General features: G+C 39.2%; 1 protein-coding gene across 3 annotated transcripts in view; it reads left to right on the top strand.

Annotated features, from left to right (window-relative positions):
• Positions 1–21,291, top strand: part of LOC135211212 (TBC1 domain family member 1-like) — a 307,524-nt gene that overhangs the window by 269,564 nt on the left and 16,669 nt on the right. For all 3 annotated transcript variants that reach the window (XM_064244447.1, XM_064244445.1, XM_064244446.1), the window contains exons 24-25: positions 10,311–10,520; positions 10,627–10,794. In XM_064244447.1, coding sequence (XP_064100517.1) covers positions 10,311–10,520; positions 10,627–10,794 — 378 coding nt within the window. The remainder of the gene's footprint in view (positions 1–10,310; positions 10,521–10,626; positions 10,795–21,291) is intronic.

The raw sequence follows: 21,291 nt of genomic DNA on the forward strand, positions 1-21,291 counted from the left end.
GGTTGGAGTTGGATCAAAGATCCTCCTCCAATCAAATCATTCCACCAAATACCATCAAAGGAATTGACAGATTACGCGGAGGAACTCCTTCAGAAAGGAGCTATTGCGAGAGTCAAGCATCTAAAATTTCAAGGTCGCTTATTCAGCGTGCCAAAGAAAGGCTCAACAAAAAGAAGGGTAATCTTAGACTTGTCAAAGCTAAACTCTTTCATTCGTTGCGACAAGTTCAAGATGCTTACCCTCTCGCAAGTAAGGACCTTACTTCCGCGTGGAGCCGTCACATGCTCCATCGATCTTACAGACGCATACTATCATATCCCTATAGCCAGACACTTCCGCCCATTCCTAGGGTTCAGGCTAGGAAATCAGACATTCTCATTCAAAGTGATGCCCTTCGGTCTGAATGTAGCCCCCAGGGTATTCACGAAAATAGCAGAAGTGGTTGTACAACAATTGAGAACTCAGGGAATCATGGTAGCAGCTTACCTCGACGATTGGTTGATCTGGGCACCAACCGTCGAGGAATGTCTCAATGCCACCAAAAAGGTAGTTCACTTTCTGGAACATCTGGGGTTCCAGATAAACAAAACGAAATCCAGACTTACCCCGGAGTCTCGTTTTCAGTGGCTGGGAATCCAATGGGATTTGTCTTCCCACAATCTGTCAATTCCAGTGGCCAAACGGAAGGAAATAGCAAAATCTGTCAGGCAATTTCTCAGATGCAAGCAAACAAAAATCAAGGAGAAACCAGGAAAGAATCCTAGGGTCCCTTCAGTTTGCTTCGGTAACAGATATCCTCCTGAAAGCAAGGCTAAAAGATATAAATCGAGTTTGGCGATCGAGAGCAAACACCAAATCTCGAGACAAGTTGTCAGTAATTCCACAGATCCTTCGCAATCAACTCCGTCCATGGTCGAAGGTAAAGAACTTAGCCAAGCAGGTACCCCTTCAATTTCCCCTTCCAGTGTTAACCATTCACACGGATGCCTCCCTGTCCGGGTGGGGGGGATATTCTCAGTTCAAACAGGTTCAGGGGACTTGGTCAGTTCAATTTCGCCAGCTCCACATAAACGTGCTGGAAGCAATGGCAGTATTTCTTACCTTGAAGAGACTGCTTCCCCCGAAAAAGTCTCATCTAAGGCTAGTTTTGGACAGTGCAGTGATAGTTCATTGCATCAACAGGGGAGGGTCCAAATCCAAGCATGTGAACCATGTCATGATAGCCATTTTTGCCCTAGCAAACAAACACAAATGGCATCTGTCCGCCACTCACCTGGCGGGGGTAAGAAATGTGATAGCAGACGCTTTGTCCCGGTCAGTGCCTCTGGAATCAGAATGGTCCCTAGACGACGGGTCATTCCAGTGGATAAGCCGGAGAGTCCCAGGTCTCCAAGTAGATCTCTTCGCCTCACAAGCGAACCACAAGCTCCCTTGCTATGTGGCCCCCAACCTGGACCCTCTGGCTTATGCCACGGACGCCCTGTCGTTAGATTGGGATCAGTGGAGAAAAATTTATGTTTTTCCTCCAGTGAATCTTCTCTTGAAAGTCTAAGCAAGCTGAGGACCTTCAAAGGAATAGTAGCTCTGATAGCACCGGACTGGCCCAAGAGCAACTGGTATCCTCTTCTTCTGGAATTGGGTCTCCGACCTCAACGGATTCCCAATCCCAAGCTGTCACAATCAGTACAAATGAGGACTGTGTTCGCTTCCTCAGGAATTCTTCAGACCCTAACTTTATGGACTTCATGAAGTTTGCGGTTAATAAAGATGCTAATATTGATCCACAAAATATTCTCTTCCTAGAATCAGATAAGAGAGAGTCAACCATTAGACAATATGACTCAGCTGTTAAAAAATTAGCATCTTTCCTGAAAGAATCAAACACTACAACCATGACAGTTAATCTAGCTATATCCTTTTTCAGGTCCTTTGTTGAAAAAGGTTTAGCAGCTAGCACTATTACTACTCATAAATCGGCTTTGAAGAAGATCTTTCAGTTAGGTTTTCAGATAGATCTGACTGAATCTTATTTCACGTCTATTCCTAAAGCCTGTGCTAGACTTAGACCTTCTCAAAGGCCTACTGCAGTTTCATGGTTCTTAAATGATGTCCTCAAACTAGCTTCAGATACTGACAACTCGTCTTGTACATTCTTAATGCTTCTTAGGAAGACATTATTCTTATTAAGCCTAGCTTCAGGAGCTAGAATTTCAGAACTGTCGGCTCTATCCAGAGATGCGGGTCATGTGGAATTCCTCCCCTCAGGAGAAGTTCTGCTTGCTCCGGATCGTAGCTTTTTAGCTAAAAATGAGGATCCTCTGGCAAGGTGGGCTCCTTGGAAAGTCATCCCACTTCCCCAAGATCCTTCTCTCTGCCCAGTATCAACTTTAAGAGCCTTTCTATCTCGTACATCCTCAAGATCCTCAGGTCCTCTCTTCATGAGAGAAAAAGGGGGTACTCTGTCAGTAAAAGGTATTAGACAACAAATCCTTTACTTTATTATACAAGCCAATCCTGATTCATTCCCAAAAGCACATGACATCAGGGGAGTAGCCACCTCAATTAATTACTTTCAACATATGAACTTTGAGGATCTTAAAAAGTACACTGGATGGAAATCCCCGACAGTCTTTAAACGTCATTATCTAAAGTCCTTGGAATCTTTAAAATTTTCAGCAGTAGCAGCGGGAAACATTGTTTCTCCTGATACTGTATAGTAGTCGTAGTATAGATCCAGGTCTCCTTTCTACCTACCTCAGCCAACATGCCTCACCCTATCGCCATGCTACTCGGATATCCTAGCCTTAGCCGCTGAATCATACTAGTGGATTGTCCCTTATTTTTTTGCTAGGGACATCCACACTTGTACTGATATTGTACTTCAGTGTACCTACCCTTATTTTTATGCTAGGGTAGGACACAATGTGTTTGTATATTATGTAAATAATTTTCTAAGTAAATCTAATTTGTTATAATTACACTGCTTTATTATACTTACTGTGTTTACTGTAATTTTAAGTACTTTACATTACTAACTTTCTTTTATGTTACTGTTTAAAATAAGTTAGACTTAAGTACTTAGTTTATAAGCTGTAATTGATTTACTTATATTATATCCCTCATTTTACAACTGCTTTTCATTTGTCCCTTTTTTCCCATCTTGTCCATTTCTCTGGTACTCTTTCATAGGCCGACACGAGCTGAGCCCAGAAAAGGGATTTTGACGAAGGAAAAATCTATTTCTGGGTGATTGGCTCGTGTCGCCCTATGAAAGGATCCTTAATATCATTCTTTCTAGGTAAAATTAATCTAAAATTACCAGAGAAAAACAAAATTAAGAAAATGTCAGTAAAACTGACTCGCTCACTCTTAAAAAGAAGTGTCGGTATGGTAATAGGGGCGAGTGGGAACACTACCACGAGACATTCACCAATTAGACCTTCCAATCAGAATCCCCACAAGAGAGAGCTGATACCAACGGGCGATGCAGCCGCTACTACTCCTACTAGAGGACGCCACGGACAGCAGCGCCCCTAGCGGTCATCCTTAATCTAAAAACATCTTGTCCTGCAGGGGGGGCAAACAATACAGGGTGGGTTTCATAGGGCGACACGAGCCAATCACCCAGAAATAGATTTTTCCTTCGTCAAAATCCCTTTTTGTGGCCACAGATTCCGTGTTCCGACAAAATGGAACTGCTCCTCATCAAACTTCTTTGAGGAAGTTTATGAAGGAATTCTTTGTTTCTCTTAGCCCTAAACGACCAAGAAGACAAGTGAATTTTTTGTGCATTGGAATCTCGCATCAGATTCAATGGAGACTCGGCAATGGGTTCTTGCCAGCATAGTATATCTGGCAAAAGAACTAAATCCCTCTATTCCTGATGCAACGCTTTCAGATAGAAGTTTCGTTGCCCAGGCAGGGTACTTACATTTTCATCTACAAAAGAAGAGATGGTTTAAACGTTTGCCTACAGAGTCTTCGGGGTGCGATGAGGGCTCAAAATGCTTCCCAGAAGGTATTCAGAAGGATACAATAAGAGCTAGAAATCAGGGTTCCGCCCAATTTCAGCTCAGAGTCTCCTTCGACTTCCAGACTCCTTCCCTTCCTTTGGGCAAGGATAGGGAAGATTCTGCAACGAGGAACCTCATCAACATGTAAGAAGAGATCTCGTTAGCAAAAGAAGTGTTCACGAAGGATCCTCCTCGGAGGAAGACTCTTCTCTCTCGTATTGTTAGATATCCTGTCGTCTACTGGGTGTAGCTGACTAAAATCACCTCCCTTGCCAGAGGCCAAAAGCTCAAAGGGGAAGAATTTCTTCCACCCTTCTCCAGTCTCCTGATAACTATGTGGTTGTTCAGGACTCTCGGACAATGTAGCGCCAGCCAAGCGCCAAATGCCAATACAGGCGAAAAACGCCAGAGGCGGACAGTTCCAAGGAACTCTGTCATGGTCGGATACTGAGAAGGAGCGGGCCTCCAACCTGGCGCAAATGCGCCAGAGGCGAACAAATTGGACTGATATAAGAGTGTCCGATGTGGACATCACCAGACAGCCTAGAGACTCTTCCAAGCTCGAAGCTCCAGCAAGTGTGGAGGAGCCAAGCCAGGCGCGAGGCGCCAGCCAGGCTCTAGGAGCCAGCCAGGCTCTAGAAGCCAGCCAGGCGCCATCCAGGTGCCAGGCTCCTTCAAGGCTAGGCTCCAGTCAGGATTGAGGATCCATCCAGGCGCAAGGCTCCTTCCAGTAAAGAGAAACCTAAAGCTCTGTCATGTAAGAGGGCTAGTCCCCATTGATATGATACAGGTAAGGCTCTGCCATGTAAGTGGGTCAGCCCCCATTGGCACGATCCGAGAAGGCTCTTGTCATGTAAGCGGGCTAGCCCCCATTGACATGATCCAGAAGGGTTTGTCAGTCGTAGGTCCCTACCTCGCTGAAACTCTTGAGGCATGCAGACTCATAGACAGTAATCATGAAGTCTTCTGCCAGGCTCCAGGTGCCTTCCAGGCGCAAGGCACCAGCCAGACGCAAGGCTCCAGCCAGGCGCGAGGCGCTAGCCAGGAAGGAGGAGCCAATCAGGCACCAGCCAGGCGCGAGGCGCCAGCCAGGCGCAAGGCGCCAGCCAGGCGCAAGGCGCCATCCAGGCGCGAGGCTCCAGCCAGGCTCTAGGCGCCATTCAGGCGCAAGGCTCCAGCCAGGCGCGAGACGCTAGTCAGGCGCTAGGCGCCTGCCAGGCACGAAGCGCTAGCCAGGCTCCAGGCTTCACCCAGAAGAGATCTATATCAAAGAACGCCCTGGCCTTCTTTGAAACATTGTGATCTCCTAAGCACTAGATAAGTGCATTGATGATTCCTTCAAACAGCTGAGAATTAAAAGCGCATGAAGTGCGAGCTTTTCCGAATTCTTGTTCTTTCCCTAACAATATGTCATAAGGACATAATTAGCTGTCACATACGGGAGATGCAACTCTGTGTTGACTTCCCATTATCCGAAGGATGTCAAGATAACCTTCGAGGGATCCTTCTCTCTTGGTTGATACGTGTCTGCGGATACATTGCTGGGATAGGGAGCAGATACTGATCCTTAACTAGTGAGTTAAATTTTATTTAACGTTGTGTTTTTTCTTTGGGTTGTTTGAAAGGAGTTTGTAGATAACTCTTTTCAACTTAAGCACTAACCCTCGTGTTAGGATCAGGTGATCGGGATCGGTGTTGTGCCTCTTAATTATGCCACTAGGCATAGGCATATTGTCATGTAAGAGGCTCTGTCGAGTAAATGGATAAGACCCCATCGACAGACCCACAAGAACTCTTAGCCATAGGTCACATCCTCGCTGAGGCTCTTGAGGCGAAGCAGATTCCTAGGCATTAGCCATGGAGTCTTCCGCCTGATCAAGTAGGAACCAAGGTTTTATTTATTTATTACCTACAACGTATGTTGTTTACCTGTCTATTCAGTAAATAGTTGTCTCTTTCCCACCACCAAGGGTGTCAATCAGCTAAGTATATATCTGCTGGGTAAGTTCCATGTACAAAAATGATATTGTTAAGATACAATAAAGTTTTGTACATACTTACCTGGCAGATATATACGATTGATGGCCCACCCAACCTCCCCTCAGGAGACAGGTGGAAGAGAAAATCTGGTTCTAGAACGGTAATCGTTCCTATTCCTGCCACCCAGCGGCAGGGGCGGTAGATCACCTGACCTACCTGCAGCGTGTGCCGTGAAATTCGAATTTCTGTCGGGGACGACGGAGTCTATAGCTAAGTATATATCTGCCAGGTAAGTATATACAAAACTTTATTGTATCTTAACAATATCATTTTGTTGCTTTGTTACACAAGCAAAATATCTAGGTACGACTGTGCAAGCTCGAGATGCTGCTGCTACGTAGATGGCTTAGTGACAAAAATTAAGATAAGCTAAGAAGAAAAAGTAAATAAGCATCTTTTCCATAAATCTATTAAAAAGTTATACATTGCTTCACTGTATCAATAATATTGTATGTATTCTATATTATACTATTATAAAATACTATTAACCTAAGGGTCAATGTTTTGGTTTGGAAATCTGTTGATGGCGAATATGAGTTTCTTTTGCCATATTTAATGCTATTCTTAGTGAATTTTCTTGCTTCTAGTTAGCATAAATGAATATCTAGATACTTGACATACATGAGACAAGGTAATTTTTTCTTATACTACATGTTTTTAGGTGGAAATATAACTTAAATATGTCTTGTTGTGATAGTGGACTAAATTAAAATTTTTTTGCTGTTAACCCTTAAACGCCGAACCGGTATTTCCGAAAGTATCTCCCATATGCCGGCGGGGTTCGGGAGTGAGCGCCGAAGCGGAAAAAAAGTTTTTTTTTCAAAAAATCACAGCACGCTTAGCTTTGAGATTAAGAGTTCATTTTTGGCTCCTTTTTTGTCATTGCCTGAAGTTTAGTATGCAACCATCAGATATGGTAAAAAATATCATTATCATATATAAATATTGGAATATATGACAGCACAAAAAAAAATGTCATATATAATTGTATATAAATCGTGCTGTGAGCAAATCGGTTAAAGCTAATGAGTTAATTTTTTCCGTTGTATTGTACACTAAATTGTGATGATTATGGTATATAACAAATTGTAAAACGATCAAAGCAACACAGAGAAAATATTATCACAAAACGATGCATGAATTCGTAACGCGCGGACATGAAAAAGTTTTTTTTTTAAATTCACCATAAATCGAAATATTGTGCTAGAGACATCCCGTTTGTTGCAAAATGAAGGTAATTGATTGAATATTACTAGACTGTAAGAGTTTTAGTTTACAATTGCATTTTTCAACCATTTCGGTCAAGTCAAAGTTGACCAAATGTCAAATTTTTTCCATTTATCGTGATTTATATGCAAATTTTTCAAAGATGATAAAAGCTACAACCATGAGTTATTTTATTTTGTATTCTACATGAAATTGCACACATTTTCATATATAAAACTATGTAGCGGCTAATATAAAATGGTGCAAAAATTACGACAGTGACTTAAGCATTTCTGAGATTTGCAGCCAAGATACCGCACTCGGAGGGATTGTAAGAGTTTTTTCAAAAAATTCACCAAAAATCAAAATATTGTGCTAGAGACTTCCCGTTTGTTGAAAAATGAAGGTAAATGATTGAATATTACTAGACTGTAAGAGTTTTTTCTTACAATTGTGTTTTTTGACCATTTTGGTCGAGTCAAAGTTGACCAAATATCGAATTTTGTCCATTTATCGTTATTTATATGCAAATTTTTCAAAAATGATAAAAGCTACAACCATGAGTTAGTTTTTGTTATTTTCTACATTAAATTGTGCACATTTTCATATATAAAACTCTATAAAGCGGTGCAAAAATTACGACAAAGTGACTCAAGCATTTCAGAGATTTGTGGCCAAGATACCGCGCGCGTAGGGAAGGAAAATGTTTTTTTTTTCAGAAATTCACCATAAAAATCGAAATATTGTGCTAGAGACTGCCCGTTTGTTGCAAAATGAAGGTAAATGATTGAATGTTACTAGAATGTAAGAGTTGTAGCTTACAATTGCGTATTTAGACCATTTCGGTCCAGTTATTCCTTTTTTAAGGGTAATGTATTAAACTAACTTTTAAATCAAATTACAGTAACTTTAATTTCATTTAAAAGTTAGCCTAATACTTAGAGAGCATGATTAGGGTCATCTTTAGTGTTCAAACTATAGAAGTAAGCATTTATTAACAATTTCAGAGACTGTGCCAAACTTATGCGAAACTTCCCCTTGCACGAGGGTGTCTGGAACCTAACCTTGCATAAGTTTGGGGTATTACTGTACTATAATGTACTGTACAGTACTACTGTACAGTAAATTCTTTAGTACTATACTGCATAAATGTAATTTTACTTATTGCGGGATTATGGCGCCGTTTGACTGGTCTAGGGCACTATTTAGTTAATGGTATGTTTTCTCTAGAGACCTTGTTATTGATTTTGACTATTCTTCCCCCTATTGACTACTTTCTTTGATGATGTCAGATTCAAATGCATCTTACTTTGGGCATTGCATTAAAGGCTACAATAAATGCATAACTAAAGAATTTTTTGCACACAATGTGCACAGATTGTCGTGGACAAATTTGTTCATTTGACTTTAGATCTCCAGAATGTAATGACTGGGACAATAGGAATTAGAAAACAGAATCTCATTTGAAGAACTTGGCTAGAGATAGGAAAAGAAAGGCAGTTGAATCTTCCAATGCAAAATCTGATTCTCATGTTCCTATTATTTCATTGGCCCCATTCCCAGTTCTCTAACTGGTCCACCTTCTCTTGCATCTGGCTCCCATGCTTCTAATCCCAACCCCATTGCCAGTCTTGAAGCAAAATTTGACAAGCAGTTTACTTTATTGGTAGAGACCATAGAACCAATTGGTTCCTCAGTGAAAGTCCTGATGAAAAAAGTGAATGTGTCAGAGCACCCTGTAGCGGAAAGTGTTGGTGAAGTGTTAGTGGAAGAGGTGGCTGCATGTCTCATTGGTTCTAGGCAAAGGTTGCTAGCATACTCCCCTAAACCTGGGATGAGTCAAACTTGCAGCCCAAGGGAGGTCGTTAGGGTCTGCCCACAGGCAGTCACTCCCTCTGTTCAACTTGTTGACGTAACCCAGGTTGCAACCAAGAGCCGTTGGAAAGGTCTCTCTTTGGATATGCATAGATTATCTAGTTCAGGGGATTCTTCCTGTAAGCAACAGTGGTGTTTAGTGGACAAGCCTCTATGCATATCCAAAGAGAGACCTTTCCAAAAGAAGAAATAGAGCAACTAAGATCTGACACACATCAAGCAGATCAAGGACTGAAATAGAAGAGTTTTTTTCAAGGGAAGAATGTGTAAGAGCAAAATGGATGGAACATTTTGAGAAGCTATTAAACGAAGAGAACCCCAGAAGAATAAGTGAAGAGGGAAACCCATGAGTAAGAGCAGTTCCAGATATGACCAGAGAAGTGAAGAGAGCACTTGACAAGATGAAAAATGAAAAGTCTGTTGGACCTCATGGGATACCATTTGAAGTGTGGAAATGTTCGGGAAGAGACGGGGTTGATATATTCTGCGACCTCTTTTCGAAGGTCTATTGTTAAGAAAAATTGCTGGACAACTGACTAAATAGTATTATGGTCCCAGTATATAAGGGAAAGGGGGATATACCAGACTGCACAAAACACAGATAAAATTGATATCTCATACTATGAAGATAATATGAACAAATTATAGAGAAATTGATAAGAAATAAAACAACAGTAATTGAAGAACAATTTGGGTTTATGCCAGGAAAAGGTACAGTAGATGCAAATTTTGCACTAAGGGAGACAATGGAAAAACATGCAGAAATACAGAGAGGGCTACATCTAGTATTTACTATTGATCTGGAGAAGGCATATGATGGATACCTAGGCAAGAAATTTAGAGATGTATGAGAGAGAAGGGTGTTTCAGAAAAGTATGTTAAAATAGTCCAGGATATGTATGTAGAGGTTACCACCCAAGTAAGGAGCACTGTGGGAACAACGGAAACGTTAAGTGTAAGAGTTGGTTTACATCAAGGTTCAGCTTGTAGGCCCTACATTTTTTACCATGTGATGGATGTTATTACATCAGATGTCAGTGTGATGTTTACTGATGATGTTTTGGTGTCAGGAGCCGGAAATGGTTGTAGTAGTAAAAATGATACAATGTAGGTGGAATTAATTTGAGAAGTAACACTTTTTATATTTTAATACGAAGGATTTATATTTTGTGACAGGCTTGTGAATGTTCCTTAAGCCGTGAGCTGCATGCTTATGAAGTTGAATACCACGTTCTTCAAGAGGAACTAGCACTCTCACCACAGAACACTGCAGATGTTCAGAAATTAAAGGAAGCAAACAGGAATCTTAAGAGACAGAATCTTGATTTATTAGAGCAACTTCATCAGTCAAATTCGCACCAGCATGCCCTAGAAACCTCTAATCAGGTATGATTTCCAATTACAATTTCATCAGATTGACTGATTAAGAAACTGTAAATATTTACATTAGATTTTCTCTTGCAAAGTTTTACCATTATTCCTCAATTTTTAGAGTCTCCAGCAAAGTCAACACCATCTGGAAGTGAGAGTGCGCTGGCTAGAGTTAGAACGGAACAATTTGAAGCAATTGGTGGCACTTTTAACAAAGAATTTTTCACAAGAAGAACTAGCTGCCATCCCACCAAATTACCAGAGATTCCTCCCTACAATTTCTGAAAGGGTAAGGTTATGCATTATCATTTTTGACTCATTATTTTTAATGTGTATAGTCGAAATAGGATACTCAACTGTGCTGATATCCTGGAGAGAGAGAGAGAGAGAGAGAGAGAGAGAGAGAGAGAGAGAGAGAGAGAGAGAGAGAGTGTTTCTGTTGATAAATAATACCCAATTAGTGTAATTTGATGTTATTTTCATGAACAAATAGATTTTTATGATACAAAAATAATTTACCATACTAATGTTCAAATAATATTAATATTGTACAGTATCAAGTTTAATGAGATTAAATGATACAAATAATAGCTCTCTCTCTCTCTCTCTCTCTCTCTCTCTCTCGTCTCTCTCCCTCTCTTCATCTCTCTCCTCCTCTCTCCTCATCTTCTCTCTCTCTCATCTCTCGTTCTCACCTCTCTCTCTTTCCTCTCTCTCTCTCTCTCTCTAGATGTGTTTTTTGTATGATAAATTAATGATTTTGTATATGTAACTTACCAAGTAATTACATAGCTAAAAGTTTAAAGTACCGGACGGCTAAAATTTTGAAATTCATGGTAGCGATTCTTTTGTTTTAAGAGTGTAGGTAAAATATGGCCCCTCCCACTTTTTGGAACCAGAGAGAACCAATTTGTTTATGCCTGCTCTTGGTGATGGTCGTGAGCAGCAGCAAGGTTTTGGAATTCTCTTCATTGATTTTGTGGTATTTTATCACAAATTGATGAAGTATTTTGTTTTTGGTAGCCTTTTGGCAATTAGATAGTATATACAGGGTTTTCTCTCAAAATATTGACTATTTTAGATAAAGTCTTGCTTTACAACTTGTTAGTTTAAAGATGTCTTGACACAAGTTCAACAAGTATTTGTTACTGCAGCACAGGCTGCAATACTAGACTTACTTCAGCGGAGTATGATTCGCACACTAAATGTACATCTTGTATGGGACAAGTGTGTTCAGCTAGTATGACTTGTGATGAGTGTAAGGATTGGGGAAGTAAGGATTGGAAAATATTAAACTCATTTGAATAAACTAGAGAGAGACAGAAAGAGAAAGGTGACTGCTAGGGAAAAGAGTTTAGCTAGTCAGGAACCTGTTGAATTAACTGCTGCTTCTCTCTCTGCTTTACCTTCCTCCTCCATATTGGTAATCTTAAGTGACCCTGTTTGCCGTCTCTTAACTTTACCTTCATTTCCCCTGATACTTCTATTATAACACAATTTTCTTTCAAATTTATGGTCATACCCATTTTACTCATGGTTTTCTTACCTATTAGCCACAATACATCACCCTGCAAAATTTGTCTTCAAATAAAACTTTTTGCATTTCAATATTACTGGTATTTCCTCCATACAAAAGCTTTCAGTTTTCTTCCTTCTATCACTTTTTTTCTCTCTGATGAGTGCTCCTTCCACTACCCTCCTATGACTGATGTGGAAGGAACACTCATCAGAGAGATTGAAGTGATAGGAGGGAACAAAGGTTTCACCTCAGAAGATCCCATAAGCTGAGCTTTAATATTAAAAGAAGCTAAAATTGGCCCTTCTGACCTGGAGATTAGGTTTTTTACCCAACAGTCTGATGGTGACCACTCACTTACCACAAGGGTTAATCCCATTGACCATCAGATCAGGATATCAGAACAACAGGAATGGCTTAACAACTCTCAAGAGAATGGAAACCAGGGCAGCCATCACATAAATGACAGCTCAACAAATAGTACACATCTCTTGAGGAGGGGCCACAGATAGGGCCTGAAAGTACTTGAGTTTTAAGTAAAATACTATATAAATACATACAAGTAAGTAAAATACTATATAAATACATACAAGTAAACAAGTTATACTCAGAAATCTTATGGGTTTCCTTTTCCAATATGGTGACTCACTCATGTTAACCCTTAAACGCCTAAGGGGTATCATAAAAATCGTCTCCTGTATGCCGAAGGGGTCTCAGAGTGAGCGCCGAAGCGGAAAAAATATATTTTTCAAAAAATCACAGCGCGCTTAGTTTTCAAGATTAAGAGTTCATTTTTGGCTCCTTTTTTTTTTGTTATTGCCTGAAGTTTAGTATGCAACCATCAGAAATGAAAAAAATATCATTATCATATGTAAATAATGCAATATATGATAGCGCGAAAACAAAATTTCATATATAATTGTATTCAAATCGCACTGTGAGCAAAACGGTTAAAGCTAACGAGTTAATTTTTGTTGTTGTATTGTACACTAAATTGCGATCATTTTGGCATATAACACAATGTAAAACGATCAAAGCAACACAGAGAAAATATTATCACAAAATGATGCATGAATTCGTAACACGCGGACGTAAAAAATTTTTTTTTTAAAAATTTCACCATAAATCTAAATATTGTTCTAGAGACTTCCAATTTGTTTCAAAATGAGGATAAACGATTGAATATTACTATACTGTAAGAGTTTTAGCTTAAAATTGCAGTTTTCGACCATTTCGGACGAGTTAAAGTTGACCGGATGTCGAATTTTTTATATATATTTTTTTATATGCAAATATTTTGAAAATGAGAAAAGCTACAACCTTTAATTATTTTTTGTTATATTCTACATGAAATTGTGCACATTTTCATATTTAAAACTCTATGAAACGCTTAATATGAAACTGAGCAAATATTCCGAGAATGCTTTTAGCTTACATTTGCGTTTTTCGATCATTTCGGTAGAGTAAAAGTTGACCTAACGTGGTTTTTTTTCTATTTATCGTGATTTATATGCAAATATTTCAAAAATGAGAAAAGCTACAACCTTCAATTATTTTTGTTGTATTGTACATGAAATTGCGCACATTTTCATATATAAAACTTTATGTAACGGCTAATTTAAAATGGTGCAAACATTACGACAATCGCACATATGATTTTTTCGGAAGAGTTACCGCGCGGATGTAAGGAACATTTTTTTTTTTTTTCATAAATTCACCATAAATCGAAATATTGTGCTAGAGACTTCCAATTTGTTGCAAAATGAAGGTAAATGATTGAATATTACTAGAATATAAGAGTTTTAGGTTACAATTGCATTTTTTGACCATTTTGATAGAGTCAAAGTTGACTGAAGGTTGAAAATTTGGCACTTATCGTTATTTATATGAAAATATTTCAAAACTGATAAAAGCTACAACCATGGGTTGTTTTTAGTTGTATTGTGCATGAAATTGCTCACATTTCTATATATAGAACTTTATGTAACGGCTAATTTAAAATGGTGCAAACATTACGACAATCGCACGTATGATTTTTTCGGAAGAGTTACAGAGCGGACGTAAGGAAAAAGTTTTTTTCATAAATTTACCATAAATTAAAATATTGTGCTAGAGACTTCCAATTTGTTGCAAAATGAAGGTAAATGATTGAATATTACTAAAATATAAGAGTTTTAGCTTACAATTGCGTTTTTCGACCATTTAGGTAGAGTCAAAGTTGACTGAAGGTTGAAATTTTGGCACTTATCGTTATTTATATGAAAATATTTCAAAACTGATAAAAGCTACAACCATGGGTTGTTTTTAGTTGTATTGTGCATGAAATTGCACACATTTCCGTTAATAAAACTTTATGTAACGGCTAATTTAAGATGGTGCAAACATTACGACAATCGCACGTATGATTTTTCCAGAAAAGTTACAGCGCGGACGTAAGGAAAAAGTTTTTTCATAAATTCACCATAAATTAAAATATTGTGCTAGAGACTTCCAATTTGTGGCAAAATGAAGGTAAATGATTGAATATTACTAAAATATAAGAGTTTTAGCTTACCATTGCGTTTTTCGACCATTTCGGTAGTCAAATTTGACCGAAGGTTGAAATTTTGGCACTTATCGTTATTTATATGAAAATATTTCAAAACTGATAAAAGCTACAATCATGAGTATTTTATTTTTGTATTCTACATGAAATTGCGCACATTTTCATATATAATACTCTGTAACGGCTTATTTAAAATGGTGCAAAAATTATGTCAATGTGACGAAATAATTTCTGAGATGTGTCGCTTATACTTTTTAGTGCGATAAAGAAATTGACGCTTGCGCACCTGCATAGTGATTGTAAACAAAACAACACCTTGATCCGTGAACTCCCAGCATCCCCCAAGGCACGTGATTCAAAAGTTTTCGGCTGGTAGGCCTATAAGTATTTTTCAGCAAATTTTAAAGAACTTTTCTATGTCGACGTAAAATACGTCCAATCGGCACCCGACAGACCATTTATCTCGACGTAAAATATGTCCAATAGGCGTTTAAGGGTTAAATACTTTTTTTAGACTCTGCCTTAGTGTCCTTCATTATCCTCAACTCTTCCTGACTCAAACCCATGACAAAGGATTTACATCCTGTGTCTAAAATTGCATCAGCCTCTTCCCAACGCTTTTTCTCTATTTTACTAGCTTCTGTCCCAGTTTCTATTTTCTGCTTATTTTCTTCTTGTTTTGTTTCTGTTTTCTTCTTATTTTGAAAATTCTGAGGACAATACCTAGCCCAATGCCATTTTGATTTGCATATTGGACATAATGTTACTCTCCCTTCTTTATTTATAGGATTTCTTCCACCCCTACCTCGGTTCCCCTACCTCTTGTTTCTTTTTTCCCCAATATCTCTGGTTTTCCCTCTTTCTCCCAGAATTCACATTGCCTTCTGACCCCCACCATTCCCATTCCTCTTTATTCCCTAATCCCTCAAATATTCTTTTCATATGTGACTCTGTATATTCCAACTTTCCTTGACCACAACCTACTAATACCATTTGTTTTTTTTATTTTCTATGAGATTTGCTTGTTCCAATATACAAGAAAACCCTTAGCTTCTCCTTCAAGCATGTTTTCCTCATCACTGTTTACTCTCTGATTCTACATTTTCATACCTAATTAAAATATCTCTCATCTTTTCACTAGAGTCTCTTCCTGTTTTAAATTATAGTTTTTCATTTTACTGTAGTTCTCCCTTAGTGTATCTTTTAGATCAACTTTATATAGTTTGGGTAGGATTATCTTTGAACTCTCTTTACCCTTAAGTTTATCTCTTATCTATTCCTTCTGTTACTTCTAGGGCTTTCCCATTTAAGCTCTTCTTATCTCTATCCCCAGATATTTCACTTCTTCTCCACACACCACAAGCCAATCTTTGTGTATCTCCCTTTGTTCACTATCTGATCCGACCATCTTTAATCAACCACGTTCTGCTACCAGTGTGAATATTTTCGTAGCCTGATCTTTCCTATATGCAACAATCATGCAGTCTACCCACTTGTTCACATTTCTTGGCCCCAGTATAATCCAGCTTAAGACTTTGATCAACACCACTACATTACTTACAATCCACAAATTCTTATAAGACAGAGAGCTCTCCTACCATACCAAACACCAGGTCCACGCGTCCTCTTCTGCATGATCTGTTATTGTTTACTTTTCCACCCCACGCTACCGCCACTGCCTTGTCTTCTTTGACGTCACAACACAACCTAGATACATCAAGACATTTTGTAAAATCAGACATGTTTCCTATACATTGAACAACACCCACATTTCACCAATACAGAAAATAGAAATAAAATAACACTTGACTAAACTGATATTTAATCACTGCCCATGGGTAGTCACCCCCTCAGATGTACCTGTTGCAGTTTCTCAGGGTGTCTCAGACGGCCATTGGAAAGGTGCCTTTATGGAGGTGTTGAAGCTTTTGTCTTCGGAAGCGTCCATCCTGGAGAATAGGCGTCAGTGGCACTTTAAGGAGAAGTTTAGGCCATTGAAGAGGCCATTGTCAGGAATGCCCACTACCCATCAGGTGCCTCCCAAGAAGGCTAGAGGCATTCCTTCAGTGCAGGATCAACAGTTCTGCATTTTTAGGGTTTTCTAGGACATTTTTCTTCAGTTTATGAGAACGAGAGAATATATTTCAAAGAAGCTAAGAAAGACTTCTGACAGACGTAAGTGTTAGCACGTCTGGTACAGTGACTTCTGAGCACCCATTGGCACCCACAATTGCTAGACCTCTCGAACCCCCCAGTAACTGCTGGATATTTTGTTCCTGACGAGCGCCCATTAGCACCCGAACACATCACAGCTTTAGAGTGCCCAGCAGCACCCATTCATTCATCTTCTCAGGAGCTTTCTGTAGCACCCCAGCGTACCTTGGCACTTGCTTTCCTGGATGTTTTAGAATTACCTGTTGCGCTAGATTCTTCTGCTTTGGCTTCTAAGCGCCATCAGTTTGTCGTCAGTCGTAGATCCGTCTATGGATCCTATTAGGAAGAGGTTGGACGACATTTTCGAGTTTTTGAAGAAGCCATTGACTGAACCTTGCTTGACTTTCAGACTTGCATTTATCCATTTTTCTTCAGTAGAGGAAGGATCTTCTAGAGAAGCAAAAGAGGACTCTTCTTCAACGGCATATGGGTCACTTCTTCATTACCTGCTTTGTACCTTTCCTACTTTTTTTTACTCCAGTGTCTACTTTCATGATGAGTAGCCAAACTCTGGATCAGAGTAAACTTCCAAGGATGGTGCTTTCAATGTCTGCTAAGAAGGCACTTAGGGAAGCAGACAAGTGGCTTCCGATCAAGAGAGAGCAAAGGAAGGCCTGCTTCGCCTTTCCTCCAGTAAGAATATCTCAGAGGAGGTATTTTTTGTTACGCCACAGGAGAAGCTCCCTCACTGGGTGTGGCTGCTTCTGCCCATGGAGACTTCTCTGCGCTTATTGATCCTTCTAGATCGGCATTTTCTGCATCTAAAGTTGTTTTTGTTTGCGGAAATAGACCACTTGTTACGCAACTGGTTTATGGTTCAAGGTTTTTGAAGTAACCAGTTTTATGGAGTGGGCAGTAGGGGCTCTCACTAGAAAGACTCAAGACTCCCCTCAACTCCCTCAAAAATACGTAGTGGATGTGCCCTCAACTCCCTCCCAAATACGTAGCAGATGAGTTTGGAATTCTTTCTTCTTTGGACAAGGGAGTCAGAGACAGTGCTCATGAGTTAGCCTCCCTTGTTACTATGGGAGTACTGAAGAAGAGAGAGTTACGGGTCTCTTGCACAGCTAAGGGAGTTACTTCTACTCAGAAGTCTGCTCTTATTTTCTCTCCCTTAAGGATTTTTTGTTTCCACAGGCCACTGCGAATAACATTGCTGCCCCTACACAAGAAGTTTACACAGGATCTTTTGTCTCAAGTTTCTAAACGATATAAAGAACTTCATACCTTCTCTTGAAGGTCAGAAGCACCTGTGCAGAGACAGTCCTTTTAGGGAGGGAGAGTGAAACAGCCTACCAGGACAAGACCTACAGTGCATTTTGCAAGCAAATCCATTTAGAAATCGTCCTTCAAACCTGTGACCAAGAAGTGATCGGCACGTCCTCCTCCTACATGCTCCAGTGGGAGACAGACTCCACCTGTTATGGAAAAGGTGGAAGGAAAAAGGTGCGGAGCAGTGGATTGTTCAAGTCCTCAAAGAGGGCTATTCTATCCCCTCAGAGTAGAACCTCCCTTAGTCAAGAATCCTGTCACCTTGACTGCCTATTCCAAAAACTCAGAGAAGTGTTTGGCCTCTTCGAGGGAGGAAGTTTCTGCACCTATTTCCAAGAAGGCATTAGAGATAGTAGAAGAAAAGTCTTCTGAGAGGTTCTGCAATCACCTGTTCATAGTACCATAGATGTCAGGAGGATGGAGACTGGTCTTGGACGTGAGTGCTCTGAATTTTTTCATTCAGAAAACAAAATTCAGAATGGAAACCAACCATTCCATCCTTGCGTTCATTCACCAGGGGAACTGGATGGTGTCAGTAGATATGCAGGACGCATATTTCCACATCCCCATTCATCCATCATCAAGAAATATCTCGGGTTTGTGTTGCAGGACTAAGCCTTCCAGTTCCGAGCTCTGTGCGTCAGACTGCTGACTTCCCCTGAAGTCTTCACGTGTTCTAGCTCCCCTAGGTTGGCTTCATCATATGGGGATCAACATCACCCTGTATTTGGACAATTGGCTCCTTCGATCAACATTGAAGGACCAATGCACAGAGGACCTTCACAAGACTTCAATTAACCCAAGAATTTGGTCTTCTCATGAACTTGTAGAAGTCCCAGCTGGTCCCATCTCAGGCAATAGTATATTTGGGGATGATGCTGAACTCATTAGTTTTTCGGACATTTCCATCCCCCAAGAAAGTGGAATCTTGCCTTGACAATAGACGAGTTCATGCACAACAAACAAATGAATGAGTTGGTTTGGAATGTTAGCTTCCATGGAGCAGTTCGTATCACTCAGAAGACTTCACATGAGAGTTCTACCTAAGGTCGGATTTTGGTCATATGTAAATAATATGACGGTGTGTGCGCGCATAACCACTTTTTCTTCTTGTGGTTTTTGACGTAGGTAAACTGGGTATTAGCATTCGCAGCCACAAGACCAATTAAAAGAAAATTCCTTTACATTAGTCTGGTCACAATGGAGCTCTGGATAGACCACGGAAAGGGTAATCCTTGAGGATGAAACAGAAATTACAATTATCAAAAAAACCAACACTGGATTAGGAGCTTCAGCATTCTCAAAAGATAAATTAATCAAAATAAGTCTTCTCCGAATATCATCGGTATATACTGCAAAACTCAGCCATACGAATAGCACTAGACATAATATCTGTAAACAGCAATATCCACCATAATTTTCAGTGACTCATGAAGTGCTATCAATGCTATAAACAAAAACAAATCTCCAAATCATCTTGTACAAGAAACCCAAATAAAAGTCCATCAAATTATTCAATCAAGAATATTAATAAAAATATGTTGGATTCCAGTATATGTGGGAATTGAAGGAAACAAAAAAGCAGATACAGCTGCCAAATTAGCGTGCACTATTCCACCAACAATTACACATGCCCCAGTATTAGGATGGGTAACATCTGTTAAGCCTTTAATATATCAAGACTGGCAAACAGATTGGACATCAGTACCAACTACAAATAAACTGAAAATATAAAAACTGAAATACATTTGTAGATGTCATCGTCTCAAAAAGAAAGATCCAAAGAAGTTATGTTAACAAGACTACATATAGGCCATACTAGATTTTCACATGGTCGTTTAACCCTCTTACGCCGATTGGACGTATTAAACGTTGAGTCAAAATGTCTCCCGTATGCCGATTGGACGTATCATACGTCGGCTCAAAAAAGTTTTTTTAAAAATTCGCGGAAAAATACTTATAGGCCTACCGGCCGAAAACTTTTGTATCACGCGCCTTGGGGGATGCTGGGAGTTCACGGATCAAGGCGTTGTTTTGTTTACAATCGCTACGCAGGCGCGCAAGCGCGAATTTCTTTCTTATCTCACTAAAAAGTATCAGTGACACATCTCGGAAATTATTTCGTCACTTTGACATAATTTTTGCACCATTTTAAATTATCCTTTACATGAAGTATTATATATGAAAATGTGTGCAATTTCATGTAAAATACAACAGAAAAATACTCATGATTGTAGCTTTTATCAATTTTGAAATATTTTCATATAAATAACAATAAGTGCAAAAATTTCAACCTTCGGTCAACTTTGACTCTACAGAAATGGTCGAGAAACGCAATTGTAAGCTAAAATTCTTATATTATAGTAATATTCAATCATTTGCCTTCATTTTGCAACAAATTGGACGTCTCTAGCACAATATTTCGATTTATGGTGAATTTATGAAAAAAATTTTCCCTTACGTTCGTGCGATAACTCTTCCGATAAATTTTTTCGTGCGATTGTCCTCATGTTTGCACCCTTTTAAATTTGCCGTTACATAAAGTTTTATATATGGAAATGTGCGCAATTTCATGCACAATACAACAAAAAACAACCCATGGTTGTAGCTTTTATCAATTTTGAAATATTTTCATATAAATAACAATAAGTGCAAAAATTTCAACCTTCGGTCAACTTTGACTCTACCGAAATGGTCGAAAAACGCAATTGTAAGCTAAAACTCTTATATTCTAGTAATATTCAATCATTTACCTTCATTTTGCAACGACTTGGAAGTCTCTAGCACAATATTTCGATTTATGGTGAATTTATGAAAAAAAAAAAACATTACGTTCGCGCGGTAACTCTTCCGAAAAAATCAGAATTTTTTTGTGCGATTGTCGAAATGTTTGCACCATTTAAAATCAGCTGTTACATAAAGTTTTATATATGAAAATGTGCGCAATTTCATTTAGAATACAACTAAAAATGATTGAAGGTTGTAGCTTTTCTCTTTTTTCGAAATATTTGCATATAAATCACGATAAATAGAAAAAAAACCACGTTCGGTCAAATTTGACTCTACCGAAATAGTTGAAAAACGCAATTGTAAGCTAAAACTCTTACGGCCTAGTAATATTCCGTCATTTTTCTTCGTTTTGAAACAAATTTAAAGTCTCTAAAACAATATTGTGATATATGGTGAATTTTTGAAAAATATATTTACCTTCACTCCGCTCGCCGATTCGCGGCCGCAAG

Source organism: Macrobrachium nipponense, chromosome 4, assembly GCF_015104395.2.
Source record: "Macrobrachium nipponense isolate FS-2020 chromosome 4, ASM1510439v2, whole genome shotgun sequence".
Taxonomy (NCBI): Eukaryota; Metazoa; Arthropoda; class Malacostraca; order Decapoda; family Palaemonidae; genus Macrobrachium; species Macrobrachium nipponense.